The 16,922-nt window shown below is 37.1% G+C and overlaps 1 protein-coding gene across 4 annotated transcripts in view; it reads right to left on the reverse strand.

Annotated features, from left to right (window-relative positions):
• Nell2 (neural EGFL like 2) overlaps positions 1 to 16,437 on the reverse strand; it is a 360,984-nt gene extending 344,547 nt beyond the window's left edge. The window contains exons 1-3 of one of the 4 annotated variants that reach the window (XM_048802576.1): positions 16,255 to 16,437; positions 15,463 to 15,548; positions 14,902 to 15,030 (exon numbers count right to left, since the gene is read on the reverse strand). In XM_048802576.1, the coding sequence (XP_048658533.1) occupies positions 14,902 to 15,030; positions 15,463 to 15,517 (184 nt within the window). In that variant the 5' untranslated portion in view covers positions 15,518 to 15,548; positions 16,255 to 16,437. The other 3 variants (XM_015493239.2, XM_048802578.1, XM_048802577.1) reach the window with 3 other exon arrangements.
• Positions 16,438 to 16,922: the final 485 nt, after the last annotated feature.

A 16,922-nucleotide genomic window follows, 5' to 3' on the forward strand; every position in this document is an offset into this window, starting at 1 on the left:
CTAAAGCTTTTCCAGCTTGCATCTCTAAATTTTTCAAAATTCCTCCTGCAAACCAGCTCCAAAAGCTTCTGAACCACATTCTCAGGTTAGTCACAGCAATCTTCCCAGCCCTAGAACCAATTTCTGTTTTAGTCAGCTTTTCTATCACTGGGAATAAAACACCTGATGAGAACACTTAGAGAAAAGAAAGTTTATTTGAGACTCGTAGTTTCAGAAGTCTCAGTCCATACAGAGTGAATTCCATTGCTCTGGAACCAAGATGAAGCAGCACATCATGGGGGAAGGGCCCAGCACAGGAAAAACTGCTCAGCTCATGGTGGGGTCAGAAAGTAGGCAAAAGGGGGAGAAGGGACTGCAGGGAAGATGCATCTTTCCAGGGACTACCCTTACAGTAACCCAATTTCTCTATCCATGCTCCACCTGCCTACAATTATCACTCAGTCAATCCATTCAATCTAACATGGACTGATTAGGTTATAGCTTTCACAACTCAATCATTTCCTCTGAACATTCCTGCATTAATACATGATCTTCTGGGGGAAACTTCGTATCCAAACTATAACAGAGGGATATCTCAAATCCAAACCATAATAGTAATCAGAAAAATCCTCACTGCAAAATTGATAGTTAAAAAAACATTTAAAGGAGGCCAGGGAAAAACATACAGATATCGGGAGGAAGAACATTCCAGGCAGAGTGAACAGCCAGTGCAAAGGTCCTAAAGCAGAAGATTACCTGACCTGTGGAGCTGAAGCAAGGCAACAAGTGAAGAGACAAGCAACCAATCAGAAAAGCAATGAGACGGAGTTGAGAGTATTCATTTACAACTCTGTAAGTCTAAAAACTGTGTCTTTTATTGTGAGTGAAATGGGAAAGCATTAAGGGTACGGGGCAAAGCAGTGAAAAGATGTGTACTATGTATATGTACTGTCTGTCTTTCTGGTTTAGAAAGGAAGCTCCATAAGGGCAGAAAATTTCTAATGTTTTAAAAGGATCACTCTAACAACTATGTTGAGAATAGACTGCAGGGGACTAACAATGTAAGCAGGGAGACCACCTATGTAGCTATCACAGTAATCTAGGTGAGAAAGGGGGGCAGCTTGGAACAGAAATGTAAGGAAGTAAAAGGGAAGTAGTTATATTTTTTACATTTTAAAAAACTAGCTATGATACTATGTGGTGCTTATTTTAACAAAGGATGTTGAAAGAGAACAGAAAAAAGGAATTTTAAAAATCAACAAAAAGAATGATTTGTAGCCAAAGTGACAATTTACCTGAGTCCTAAAAGTTCAACAGGAATCAAAACCAGGAAGAACAATCCAAAGATGAAAATTGGCACAGAGTTGTTAATGGCAAATTGAAATACAGGGAATAAGCCTTTCTCAATGGAACTTATGTTTTCAATAGGGAAATAAAAGAAAACCTAAGCTAAACTTGGATTATGCTTAAAAAGTATTGTGTATGTTGGGTAACTATAGAAAGGAGCTACACCCTGAACCTTCTTCTTGGTTATCTCTGTGTTCCCAGTGGTTCAACAGCAGAATACACTCACCTCATCCCCCTCTACCAAACCCACATATTTTCTTTTCCCCAATAAGGCCAAAAACAGCAAAAAGAACACAGAAAAAAACTTCAGAGCCAGTTTTACCCCATCCCAGATTACCTTCATCTGCTCTCTCCTTTATCATATAAAAAGTCTTCTTTCCTTAGTCCTCCACAAAACCTAGCATTTACACCTATGAGCCCCCCCAAAAAAAAATCTACCAAAGTAAGACTGGCTGCTGAGTCAAATCCAAAAATAAAAATAACAGTTAACATTTATTGAATGCTTAATGTCACACACAGTTGTATTCCTATAACTTACACCTCAACCCTAAGAAGCAGGGATAAGTACCATGATCAAGTCCACATAAGTAGTTAATGAAGGAGCCAAGACTAGAGCCCAAACTAGCTACCTTATGAGACCATGCTCCCAAATACTAATACACATCAGTATGAATTCATAATTACCTCAATAATTTCTTTCCTTTGTCTAAACCAGTTGAATGTGACCTTTTAAAGTAGCAATTTGTTGTCAGTCTGCATCTTTCCTTTGTAGGAACAGATACCTGTCTTGGTTCCTCATTCCTTCTCCTGAATGAAAGTGGTCAGTGGAGGTGCCATCAAGAACAGCTCAGAAATACATCTTCCAATGCTCAGTTCTTGGCATAAAACCAAATGAAAGAGATGGGAACTGTGTTCCACTCATTTCTTTCCCAACAGCACCATCTCTAATCCTTTTTTACTTAAATGGGAGAATGACTTGGTGCCGGAAAAAAATGGGCCGGAAAAAAAGAGGGGGATGAAACCAGTATGAAGAGAATATTCAGAAAAAGCCAAAGAAAAACAGTCCTTACTTCTGGTTTCTTGTGGTATCATTCAACCATGATATTCAAAGTCATCTACTAGCCAGAGTCTTTCAAGATGAATGTACTTCCCAAATCAAACTTAACTTCAAAACCCTCAGATATCCCTGGCACTTTTTCACAGGAGACTGGTTATGCTTGCCCTTGTCAATAATTGTAGCTACCATACTCAGTGAGTGTCAAAAAACATGCTACTTTCAGTCCATTCTATTGCCAAAAGATTCATGCTTTATAATTTTACCCTCTCTACCTCTGGATGGTTTGTTTTGTTTTTTAAAGAATATAACTGAAGGGCTGGGGTTGTGGCTCAGAGGTAGAGCACTTGTCTAGCATGTGTGAGGGACTGGGTTTGATCCTCAGCACCACATAAAAATAAAATAAAGGTATTGTGTCCACTTATAACTGAAAAAACAAATATTTAAAAAAACAGAATATAACTGAAAACCTGACACCAGATTTTACTCTATTTGTTCTGAGAATTAGCTCATAAATGATGGGGAGAATCTCTTCAAGACAGCATTTACTATAAAATACTAGGTTAAACACCATATGACTAAGATATTTTTAACTGTCAAGATCAAGTTTCCAATCACCCCATAAACACAGCACACTTTTAAGCATAGTTGAGAGTTGGATGAGGGCTTAAAAGAAAGTTAATTCAGTTACAAATAAATGAATGCTAATAATGCTCAAGAGATATATTAGTTTCCTCTTGCTGTTATAACAAATCATCACATATTTAATTGCTATATCAACACATGTTATCTCACAGATTTAGAAGATGGAAGTTCAAAATGGCTTGCACTAAAGTAAAATCAAGGTGTAGCAGGGCTGTGTTCCTTTTTCAGGCTCTAAAGGGATACTTACTTTTTTTCCTTTTTATAGCTTCTAAAGACTGTCCACATTCCTTGGCTCATGTCTGTCTTCTAGCCTGAAAGCCAGCAATGGCCAATTGAATCTCACACTGCATCAACCTGACACTGACTCAACTATCTTTCTGTATCACATTTTAAAAACCCATATGATTACATGGGGCCCAACAGATAATCGAAGGTAATCTCCTTATTGTAAAGATAGCTGATTAGTTGAATAATCTTAATTACATCTCTAATGAGTTCCCCCTTGCCATGTAACATAACACATTCATAGGTTCTTGGGATTCATATATAGACATTTGGAAGATTATTATTCAGCCTACCACAGTCTGTTCTGTGACCACCAAAGATTCATATCTATCTGACATACAAATACATTCATGCCAACTCAAAATACCCACAAAATCTCATCTAAATCTTAATGAATTCAAAAGCCTTAGAAACAAGACATCAGCAATATCTTGGCATAGGAGGACTTTTAGGGGATCATCCTCTGTGAAAATACACCAATTTGAACAACTATCCACACATAAAAATATCATCACAAGAGCTAAGGAAACCAGATGTGAGATTACAGAACCTGGATGTAGTACAGAAGTAAGAAAAGATAGACTGAATAGGGGGGAAAAGGCAGTTTTATATTATCCACGTCATCCCTCCCAAACCTCAGGGAGCAGAGCTTATGGAGACATACTCACCACTTGGGAGAAGTAAAGGGAAGTGAACACCAGGCTTTGTATCAGACTTCTTTGTATCAGACTTTCTGCAGTGAAATACAGCACTAGACAGGCAGCCATGGCCCAAGGTTCCAAAGCAATACCCACAGACAGAGCCTTAAAGACCACTGTAGTGCCAGGTAAGATCATGCAGACTGCAGCTTGGGCCTATTGGGAAGACTCTATCTTTAAAACCACCCACTTCCAGGAAAACCACAGTTACCCTAAGTACCGGAGTAGTCGGTACATGAAGCTGACCCTAACTGACTCAGGCTGCAGGCCACCCTCAGACAAGCCAAGCTCTAGGCCATTCCCAGTACCAGGCTGAATCCTGCAGTTCCCGGCTTCAACACCAAGCTGTCCCACACAATCTTACTCATTAGGCTCATCCCAGCAAATAGAGGCTATAGGCCTACACCAGCACCAGGACAGTCCCTGTGGACTCAGGGTGCAAATCAGTCCCCCGTGAATATAGGCTCCAGAACTGCTGCACAGATTCAATAAATAGGTCCACACCACTGCATCCAGGCAATAGTCCTAATCAACACAGCCTGCCCAAGAACTTCAGCAACAAGCCCACGGACAGAACACAACATATAGCCCTGCCGAGAATCTCTGGACACGCTGACCAATGAAGGGCTTTCCCAATCAAAGCCAGCCTACAAGGACTAGGAAAAGTTCCATTTCAAATGCAGAGTCATTAATATAAGGCAACAAGAAACATGAAAAACCAGAGTCATAACACTATCAAAAGAACACAATAATCTCCCAGTAGTTGGACCCAAAGAAATGAAAATAAATGAACTGAGTGTCAAATAATTAAAAAATAATGTCTTGAAGAAGTCAGCAAACTTTAAGAAGATACTGGGAAATAATTTAACAAAATCAGGGGAAAACAAAACCAATATGATAAATTTAATAGGGTAATTGAAATTATTCTTTAAAATCAAATAGAAATTAGAGAGCTGAAAAATACAGTGAAAGATATGAAAAATATGATAAAGAGCAACATCAGCAGAACTGATCAAGCAGAGAAAGACAAGGCGAACTTGAAGATAAGTTATGTGACAATACACAAGCAGAGAAAAAAAGGAAAAAAGAACGAAAAGGAGTAATGAAACTCTGTGGGATTTATAGGAAAACTGACATCAAAACAGAAAACTTTACAGTTATGACAGTTTAAGGAAAAAAGAAAAGAGGGTTGAAATCTTGATGAAATAACAGTAGAAAACTTTACAAATGTAGAAAAATATATAAATATACAGGTACAGAAAGGTCAAAGTTCTCCAAACACTTTCAATGCTAACAATACTGGCATAACAAATATCATCAAGCTATCAAAATTCAAAGACAAAAGAGAATCCTAAAAGCAGAAAAAAAAAGAACCAAATCACATGTAAAGAATTTCCAAAAAGGCTAACAAAAAATTTCTCAGAAGAAACTTAAAGGTCAGCAGAAAGTGGAGTAACATGTTCAAAGTGCTAGAGCAAAAACCCTACCAACCAAGAATATTGTAATTGGCAAAGATGTCCTACAAAAATGAAGTAGAAGAAAGCCCTTTCTAGGCAAATGAAAGCAGAGAAAGTTAATCAACTCTAGACATGTCTTATAAGAAAGGGTAAAAGGACTTTGTCAAGCTAAATGACAAGGACAATGAGGAGTAACATGAAAATGTAAAAGTATAAAACTCATTAGTAAAAGTAAGTACAAAATCAAATTTGGAATATTCAGACTGTAACAGTGTTGTATACATCATTCATAACTTAAGTGTGAAAGATAAAAGACCAAAATATTAAATGATAAAAGTTACAATTATTTGTTAACAAATACACATATAAAATACGTAAACATTGACACTGTTAATACAAAATGTCTGTGGGTAAGGTAAAGTGCAAGGATTTTATTTTTTGAATGATCAAATTTAACTTGTTGGCAGTTTAAAACTGCACATTATTATACAAGATGTTTTGTGTAAGTCTCATTGTAACCACAAAGGAAAAATCTATAACAGATATACAAAGGATAAAAAGTAAGCAAATCATCACCAGACAAAATCACCTAATAACAAAGGAAAACTTCAAAAGAAAAAGGAACTAAAGAGTCTACAAGACAACCAAAAAGCAATTAACAAAATAACAGCAGTAAGTCCTTACTTAGAAATAATTACTTTAACTCTGAATATATTAAATTTTCCAATCAGAAGACAAGTGTTCTTAAATGGGGTTCCTAAAATGAAAAAAGAATCAACTATAAGATGCCTAAAAGAGAGTCACTTCACCTTTAGACACATGGAGGATGAAAGTGAAGGGATGGGAAAAGATTTCTATGCAAATGAAAAACAAAACAAAACAAAAAGGCAGGGGTAGCTATACTTAACTCAAGATAAAACAATAGACTTCAATACAAAAATTGTAAATTAAAGAAAGGTCATATGTCATATAAGCTCTGGGGTCAATTCAGCAAGGGTATCTAACAATTCATTGTAGAGAAAAATGGACCCAAATCAGAATAACTAAATACATAAAGCAAATATTAATAGATGTGAAAGGAGAAATATATTAAACCAATAATGATATGGGACTTCAATAACCCACTTTCAGTGATGCACATATCATTCAGACAGAAAATCAATAAGGAAACATTGGACTTAAACTATACTTAAAATTAAATGGACCTAATAGATATGTATACAACATTCTATCCAATAACAGAAAAATACAAATTCTCAAGCACTCATGGAACACTCTCCAGAATAGATCATTTATTAGGCCAAAAAAAATGAGTCAACAGATTTAAATAAAAGACTGAAATCAAATATCTTTTCCAACAACTATGGTATTGCTACAATTTAAATCTTAATTGAAATAGAATTGTAAGTTCAAGTCAGAGCGGTTAGACCCTTACCTCAAACCACATACAAAAAAAATCTCAAAATGGATTATAGACTTCAATGTAAGACCCCAAACCATAGAACTACTAAAAGAAAAAGTGGGAAAACCTCAAGGGCATTGGTCTAGACAATAATAGTTTGAATATCACACCAAATCCAACAAAAGCAAAAATAGATAAGGATTACATTAAACTAAAATGCTTCTGCCTAGTAAAGAAAGCAACAAGTGAAAAACTAACCTACTGACTGAAAGAAAATATTTGCAAACCATAAACCTGACAATGGGTTAATATCCAAAATATGTAAGAAACTAAACAACTTAATAGCAATTAAATAAGTAAACCAATTTTTAAGACACAGAGCTGAATACACATTTCTCAAAAGAATATTCACAAAGGGCTAGCAGAAGTATGAAAAAATGTTTACCATCACTAATTACTAAAACCACAATGAGATAGCACCTAAACCTGTTAGAATAGAATAAGTCTTATCAAAAAGAAGTAAAAATAACAAACATTGCCATGAATGTGCAGAAAAGGGAACCTGTGCATATTATATTCTCACTGATGAGAATATAAATTGGCACATCCTTTAAATTATGGAAATCAGTGTGGGAAGTACCACCAAAAGGTTTAAAACAGAACTACCATATGATCCAGCATTCTCACTTCTGGGTGTAAATTCAAAGGAAATTAAATTATTATGTCAAAGAGATAAATGGACTCCTACTTTCATTACAGAATTATGCCCAATGGCCAAAATAGAGAATCAACCCAAGTGCCCATCCTCAGATGAATAAATAAAAAAAAAATGTGGTGTATATATACACAATTAAATGTTGTTCCACATTAAAGAAGAAAATTCTGTCACTGTTGATGACATAGATGGACCTGGAAGCCATTAAAGTAAGTTAAATAATCCAGGCACAGAAAGACAAATACCACATGATCTCACCCATATGTGGAATCTGAAAAATAACTCCTACATGTAGAGAGTAGAACAGTAGTTACCAGGAGCTGAGTGTAGGAGAAAAGTCATCAGGGAGATGTTGGTAAAAGGATAAACATTTTCAGTTAAATGGAGAAATAAGTTCAGAAGTTCTGCTGTACTATATGGTAACTGTAATTCTTTTTTTAAAAAATCTTTTTTAATATTTATTTTTTAGGTGTAGATGGACACAACACAATGCCTTTACTTTTTGTGGTGCTGAGGATCGAACGCAGATCCCATCCGTGCTAGGCGAACGCTCTACTGCTGAGCCACAATCCCAGCCCATATGGTAACTGTAATTCTAGAGAGGAAAAAAAGAAATGAAAGGTAGGGGTAGAGCTCGTGAAAATCAAAAGGATATCAGTAGAGTAGAGGAAAGAGACCAGGAAGAAGAAGGGGAGGGAAAGAGGGAATACTGAACAATAATATTGTCCAAATCATATTGTTATATTGTATGTATGTATGTATAATAACAAATACTACCATTATATACAATTATAATGCTCCAACAAAAATATTTTAAAAACAAAGCATTATATTTTCAAATAACTCTAGGACACTAAATTTTAATTGTCCTCATCAAAAAATTTGCAAATATGTGTTAAAAATTAACCTGCTGATCAGCTTTATTTGGATATTCCACAATGTACTTAGTTAAAAACACATTGTACTTGACAAATGTTACAACTTACATTTGTCATTTTAAAAACTATATTAAGAATAATAAAAGTTTCAAATCTTATATAAATCAGGTATAAGCGAGGCTCCAGGCATAATTCATTCTTAGACACAATAATAGAAGTTTAAAAAAAAGGCTGGTCACCATACATAAGCAATTTTGAAATCCAGACAGGAAAACCACATGGTGTCAAGTTTTGAGAATAATCCTCTATGATTCTTAACTTCATCTACTAGCATCTCATTGCTTCCCTTTAATTAAATTTTCTCTTTTTGAGAAATTATATCCCATCTGATTGAAATGTATGATATGTCAAGATCATTGTACTGTCATGTTAACTAATTAAAACAAATAAAAAATTTTTCTTTTTTTATGAAAGGTGACCCATGTTTACAACAAAGAAGTCTTTTTCTTGCTTTTAGAAATTTTGAGATTTTATCCTCAATTCACAATAGCTAAACTATGGAACCAACCTAGATGTCTTTCAATAGATAAATGGATAAAGAAAATGTGGTACATATACACAATGGAATATTATTCAGCCTTAAAGAAAAATGCAATTATGGCATTTGCAGGTAAGTGGATGGAGCTGAAGAATATCATGCTAAGCGAAATAAGCCAAACCCAGAAAACTAAAGGCCAAATGTTTTCTCTCATAAGTGAATGCTGATCCATAATTGGGGGTGCAAGTTACAGGAAAGAATGAAGAAACTTCGGATTGTGCAGAGGGGAGGGGAGCAGGTGTTGGGATTGAAATAACAGTGGAATGACTCAGCCATTATTACCCTAAATACATGCCTGAATATACTACTAGTGTGATTCTGGACCATGTACAGCCAGAAGAATGAGAAGTTGTGTTCCATTTGTGTACAATATGTCAAAATGTATTCTACTGTCATGTACAACTAATTAGAACAAATTTAAAAATTTTTAAATAATTTTTTTAAAAGTGTTGCTTTCGGGCTGGCGTTATAGTTCAGTTATACAGCATTTGCCTCACGTGCATGAGGCACTAGGTTCTATCCTCAGCACCACATAAAAATAAATAAGTAAAGATATTGTGTTCATCTAAAACTAAAAAAAAAAAAAATTAAAGTGCTGAGTGCTGCTTTCTACATGATGGAAGGACACAATTCAATTAAGTTTCCTACCACTACACAAACAAGGATATTCTTTCCTCTAGTTTATAATAACAAGTTCTTCATTTCCATCTGAGTCCTCTCTGACAGTGTCTTTAACATCTATATTTTTATCAACAGTCTGTTCATGATGACTTAGATAATGTTTAAGGAGATTTAGATTCTCTACCATGCTCTTCGCTTTCTTCTGAATCCTCCCTAATAGAGTCACCAACATCCATATTTCAATTAAAATCCTATTCAGGGCAATCAAGAACTTTTTTGGTATGTTCTCAAAATTCTATCTGCCTATTGACCAACTCCAAAACCACTTCCAAACTTTTAGTTATTTCTTACAGAAGTACCCCACTTCCATATACCAAAACATATTAGTTTCCAATCGCTGCTAAGACCAATCACAACAAACTTAAAGACATCAGTCAACATAAATTTATTACATCACAATTCTGGAGGTCAGAAATCCAAAATTAGCCTAACTGGACAAAAATCTAGGTGTCAGCAGTGCTGTGTTCTTTCTGAAGACTCTAAGGAAAAATATTTTCTTGACTTTTCCAGCTTCTAAAGACTTCTTAACAATCCTTAATTCTGGGCCCTCTTCCATCTTGGTCTAGCCTTTTTCACATCACAAAACTCGAATACTAACTCTGATCAAAGAACTCTGATACTGACCCTTCTAGCTGCCTCTTACATATTTAAAGGACTTGTGATTACAGAGGGCCCATGCAGATAGTCCCTTGCAGCTTCTTTATCTTCTGACCAGCAAATTAGCAACCTTGTCATATAATATACATAAAATTCTCAGGTTCCAAGAGCTAGAACAGAACATCTTTGAGGACTATTATTCTACCTACCACAATACACATCTATATAATGATGGCTTTTCAATTCTGCTCTATTAATGTGATCTACCATGTAACCTGGTCCCTGCTATACTCATTTGCTTCATTTCATATGTGTCTCCATTCCTCTAGACTTCTTCTATTTTCTCAAATGCACCATGCTCATTCTATTCTCAGGATCTTTGCTCATACCATTCCCCTTGCCTGTGTTATTCTTCCTCCCTGAATTCCCTCAGTCTTTCTTTCCAGACTCCCCTTATGTATCCCTCAATTATCAGCATAAATGACTCTTCCTCAGACAATTTCCCTGACCCTTTGATTCCCCAAACTAGAATACAGTTCCCATTACACCCACAGTTTTTCATATAATTTATCTTAATGGTGATTAAGTTATCTGTATAGTTACTCAATAGCTGTTTTTAAGGCACTATGAAGACAAAGGTAAGTTCTACTTCTTTATCCTACACCTAATAATGCATAGGAATAATTCATTTGGATGAATGAATGTAACTTGCTTAATATTCATAACATTATTCATTTTATAATCAAGGATACTTATGCTTACCGAAATAAAGAGCATTCACCATAGTAACATAACTAGTCTCTTTGGTTTCTAAGTCCATCTCTTAATCACTGTGTTATTTTACTCTACTGGGGCATCAATGACCATCACCCCTAAGTTTAGACGTGCCCATTAACTATCATACAAGTACTTATTGACACCTTGCTTTACTTAATTCAGTTACCTTGGCCTACTAAATCAATGTCCTTATTTCATTCCATTTTCAAACTGGCATGAGAGTAGATTTGTGAACATTTTTTCTTTTTATATTTTAATGTTCTTTAAAAATAATTACTAAATTTACTTTTAAATTATCAACTCGGGAAAAAAATACACTTTTATTTTATCTACTTCTGTGGGGATTAGTAAGATTATAAAATCTATGAACATTTTAGAAGAAATTTTCTTAAGCCAACAGATGAAACTATCTATTTTGGGAACCTGGAAAGATGAATTGTTAAAAAATCAAAGATCTAAAATTCATGCTTACTTTGCAAGAAAGTCCTAAAACTTTGCTTCTGTGCACTCTCATTCCTGATCTTTTATATACACAGAGAAAAGAACATTATTGTGATTGTTATCTTGGAAAACATTTCCTAGACTTTAAAACAAAGTAACTGCACTAGTCCTTAAGATTTCAGGACTCTTTGTTACTATTTGTAGGCCTTTCTCACTGTCAGAATTCACTCCTCCATTTCTTTAAATAATAATAAGTGTATATTTGTAGCTATGAGTAAGAATACAGCTAGAAATCACTAATGTAATGTAATGCCATATATATTGCCTGGACACTTTTTTCTTAGGAAAACTAATGTAATAGGGACAGATTGAAAGCCACATTTATTAAGTAATGATTTAATTTAACATCTTAAAACTTAAATTTCTAAAGCAGCTATAAAATAAATTTTAACAACAATGAAACCATTTTAGTGATACTATGGTTGCTATTACAATAAAAAAATGACTTTGAAATATATTTCCATTTGTTGTGACTATAAACATATAATAATGTATTAATAATATATTCATGTTTCATACTAATTTACAAAGATTATTCATAGTTTCAAAAAGTAGTGAATTGTATTCATCTCAAAAAAAACTAAAGAGAAAAATGAAATAGGCAAAAGGAAGAATTAATATTAAATAAGTAAAAATCTGGAGATATATATATATATATATATATATATATATATATATATACATATGTAAAATATATACATATAGAGAGAGAGAAAGAGAGAGAAGTTTCTTTATTTTAAAGCTAAGAGAGAGAAAGAAAGAGTTTTGTTATTGCAATAGAAATCTGACAGTTCAAAATCTCTTCTATCTATTTAGAACACATCTGATAGCACAAAGAGACCTATATGATAGGTTCATAAGAAATCTGAGAGCATCTCGCAGATTTTTGTAATTTGTTACTATTCCTGCTGTGACATTTTACACACCATATAAAATATCTGCAGTACCCTCAATTCACTATAAATGGGTCTATAAAATCTCCAGAGTTCCAATGCTTTTGTTTCTCTAAGCCCATGAGATACAATGAAGCAGCAAGACTCAGAACTGACTTCTTAACAAAACCTTCCATATCCTAAAAGCAGAGAAAATACCTTTACAAAGTAATGCAGAACTACCACTCAGAGTCAAAGGTCCACTTGTTTTCAATTTTGGAATCCAAATGTTATAAAAAGAGAAATCACTAGAGCATAATCAATACATCAGTAATATATGCCTACTGAGAACACAGCAGGCAGTAAATACTTACTGAATGATTGGCTACATGAAATAAAGTTCATAATTTGGCAGGAAATGAAATCACATCTTCAAAAGTATATTTGTAAGCATTTACTCTGTCTCAATATTGGGCTTGGTATCAATCATGAAACAAAACAACCAAATCATCAATGTACATTAATATCTAGTTACTGAAGATGATTCAAAGAAAACATATTTCATGTGTCTTAGTATTTGGAACATAATGTCTATCTTAAAGAAGCTGGAAATTAAATAAAAATAAATGCTAAACATTCTTTTTTTTTAAATTAACCAGGAAAAAAATATTGGTTCCTTGAGACTATTTTCAAGAAACTGTCTGATATCTAGTTTTCCAATTGTCTCACATAAAATGTACATTCCTGAGGGTTCCTATTTGTGACAGTTCAGGCATTCTTCATATGAAGCCAGGAAGAACACTAATAGAATTTAAAGGATCTTTGGAAATATGAAGAGCACTTCAATGCCATTTTTTATTAGAAGCTTTAGATTCTTTAAAGTTTTCAAGTTACTTGAATTGGCAGTAATGAAATAACTTGTTTTCCATTTCACAGAAACTGAAAATCAGAGATAAAGTAATACACAACAAAAAGCAAAGGCTTAGCCCGATAACATGCTTATTAAACTCTGAATTTTGCTTACTGCTGAGCCTTTATTTCCTTTATTAGATTGGGACATTGTTTTTAAAAGATATAGTATTTAAGCCCCACCCTCCAAAACAAGGTCTTTAAGTAAATAAGATACTATCTTAAATATCTGTCACAATAAAAACACCAAATTAACAATAAAATTAAAAGGACAGTTTTTAGAAAAGAAAATTTCACTTTAGTTTCTGGTAAAAGCAAACTTGTTTTAAATAAATGCAACACATGTCAATTTCCTCCTTTCCCAACTGTGAGCTTTGGTGTTACTGTCCATGGTGACACATACTGGCTATAACAGGCAATGACACCACTAGAGAAACACTCAAGTTTATGTGATTCCAATTTCTTGGTGGCAGATCTGCTGGAGTGGATGTATTTTGCACATTCAACCCTTTATTAATTATGAGTTGCACTTCTTAGGAAGACATGGCCCCAAAATAGCCAAAGAAAAATCTAGCTGGCATGGGGAAAGACGCCTTATTCCATCAGATATGTTGAACCATACTCCATTTCTTTTTTCCCTTCATCTATCTTTCACCATATCTAAATCTAGTGTTTTCTGTGTTTAGATACCTTTCAGAAGCTCATATTACAGTATCTTTCCATAAACCAAGTAATTTTCAAAAGCTTTACTAAATCAAAATTAAAGTTTATTGCACTGAAATTTGCTTGTGACTGTACAACACATTTAAATATAATTTGAAAAGTAGTCATTTGTGCATAGCCCTGTCCACTGACTCAAAAAAGTTTTAAAATCATAAGCATATAATAAATGGCTATAGATGACATTAAGATTTTTTTACTTAAAATATTTTAAAATATTCAAAGATTCAAAATATTCCTCTTGTCATTTGGTGGAGAAGGAAGAACCATGATCTTTCCGTGATGAATTCTGCCTTACATATAGTGTACTTGTGATATACAGTAGATTAAAAAATACTAAGAGGTATACATTTCTCCAGAAACACTACCCCCATAAAGAAAGGTCTCCCAGTAAGGCACCACTGCACCTGAAACTTTCAGAGATCAATGTCTTAACTAAGATTAAGCTATCTTGTTTCCTACCTAAATCAATTTCACCCAAATGAGGCGTTTGTGTTACAATTTATTGTTCCCCAGACTACAAAATCAACCATCTGCCATCGGGGTTTCGGATAATTAAGGGACTCTTCATTAGACTGGCAAGAGTACAAAATGAGGAGTAAGGTGAGGGACTGGAGAAAAACCAAGACACTTAAAAAGAGATCCGACAATGTGTCTTACACTCAACCCTCAGCTCAGATACTGTCATCATGAAGCAAGGCAAAGTTAGGAGGAGAGGCCGGGCCAACTCTCCCCAAGGCTATCGCAACTAAAACCGCACTGGGGACTTACTGCACTGGATCATACCTTGAAAGAGAAAGGCTTTCGTCCCATTATGCAGCCCTGGGACCTGGCGCACTCCAGCAGTGGACTCTCCAAGTTCTAACTCTGTTAAGACGTCGATCTGCAGGGAGGGGTCTATCCCAAGCCCCCACACTGGTGGAGTGGGGAGGAGGAGAAAAGAAAGAAAAAGCTCCATTAAAACGCAATTCTCTTACTCCAAGGCAGCAAAGAACCGCGTCTTCGCGACAATATTGAGAAGTGATGATGAGAGGCGACTCCCTCCTCCATCGCGGAGAGCCTTACCTGTGATCAGCAGCCAAGCTTTAAATAGCGGGGCACCCAGTCCTATTTCCATGACCTACTTTAAGCCCCTCTCTGTAGGAAGTTCCCCCTCAGCCCTCAAACCTGATCAGCGGTGTGACCCGCCTCACTGTCTCCAAGGCAAGCACACACACACACAAATTCTAAATCCAAACCCGCCCCCTACTCCAGACCTACTTCGGGTCCAGGAAAAGCGAGGCGTTCCCCGCCAGCCCCCAGGCGGGAGCCATCCCTTTTCCCCGCCCTGGCTCTACGACCACTCACCTGCCCCGAGACCGAAGATCAAACAGAAGGTTCTCAGTAAGACCCGAGACTCCATGGTGTGGATCTGCTCAGTCCATCGTCTCCCTCTTTAAAAATAAAAATAAAAATCGAAGAGGTTCTTGGAATCAAGCGAGAAAATAGCGTGTGCCTCTCCTCCAGCTGCCTCGGGTTTACTGGTTAGTAGGATTAACACGATTTGGTTGCCTAAGAAAGAAAAGGGAGGCCCCCGCAGACGCGTGAAGAACTTCGAGCCTCCAATGCGCTCATCATTCCCACACGGAGAGCCCAGGCGGCGGAGCGGGATGGGAGGAGATTGGGAGGGAGGGGTCTGGCTCGCCCAGGACCTGCTACGCCGGGGAATTAGCTCCGGAGCCGAATAAATGCAGCCCAAGACGCGCACACCCTGAGGAAGGAAGGCGGCCCCTAGAAAGCCTGGGCTGGGGCAGCCCCGCACCCGCCCTCTTCCCCGCCGCCCGAACCTGTTGTAAAGGCAGAGACAATGGAGAGAGCGTCGGGAGACGCGCGGAGGAGAGACTGCTCCTCCTGGAGGGAGGGGCGGGCCCGGAGGCGGAGAGAGGAATTGGAAGGAGGGGCTGCCAGGGCGAGGCCGGCGCTCACTGTCCCTCTCCTGCACTGGCTCCCGGGTTCCTGGCCGGGTCTGGCGAGCCCCCGAGCCACTGCAGCCTCCGCCCTCCTCCCTCCCTCTCTCACTGACGGGCAATGCCAATCTTCTTTCCGGATTGAAAGATCTAAATTCAAGGTGCTAAGTTGATGGGTGGTCTTTGCTCTTACCCCTCGGTTTGGGCGCGTGTCTCCAAAGACAGACCGAGAGACAGAAAGGACCACCCAGCTGCTGGAGGGAAAGGTAGAACGAGAGGCCACTCTTAAGGCAAAGGGGTGAAGATCAAGTACACTCGTGCACAGGGCTCGGGAGCAGCACCGGGCGCAGGGAGAAGGCCACCAAAGCTCACGGGACTCGGAGGAAGAAGAGAAATTGCTGTAGATGGATGGCGACCCTGGGACATCCAGGGAGCCCTATAGGAGATTTTCCCAGCCCGGGGCGGGGCGCTGGAGAGCTTCCCTGCCTTGTAGAGTGCGGAAATAACTTAGGAGCTGCTGGACAGCTCCGGGACCTCGCGCGCCCCCTGCCAAAGCCAACGTGGAGGACCAAGGCTCGGGTTCTCCACGACAACCACACAGTAGCAGAAGTCAAGGCGGAAGGAAGGAAGGAAGGAAGGAAGGAAGGGAGGAAGGGAGGAAGGGAGGAAGGGAGGAAAGGAAGGAGGGACGGAAGGAAGGAAGAATGAGTCCTGGTGAGAGAGAAGAGACACCCCATGGTTGACTACACTCATACAGGCTACCCAACCTTCACCATACATACTCAGGACCATAAAAGTAAGGTCATTGTGCTCTATTTCTCAGCAGGCAAAAAGTACATTCAGGGTCAAAGACACATAATG

The sequence above is a fragment of the Marmota marmota genome, unplaced genomic scaffold, assembly GCF_001458135.2.
Source record: "Marmota marmota marmota unplaced genomic scaffold, marMar, whole genome shotgun sequence".
NCBI lineage: Eukaryota > Metazoa > Chordata > Mammalia > Rodentia > Sciuridae > Marmota > Marmota marmota.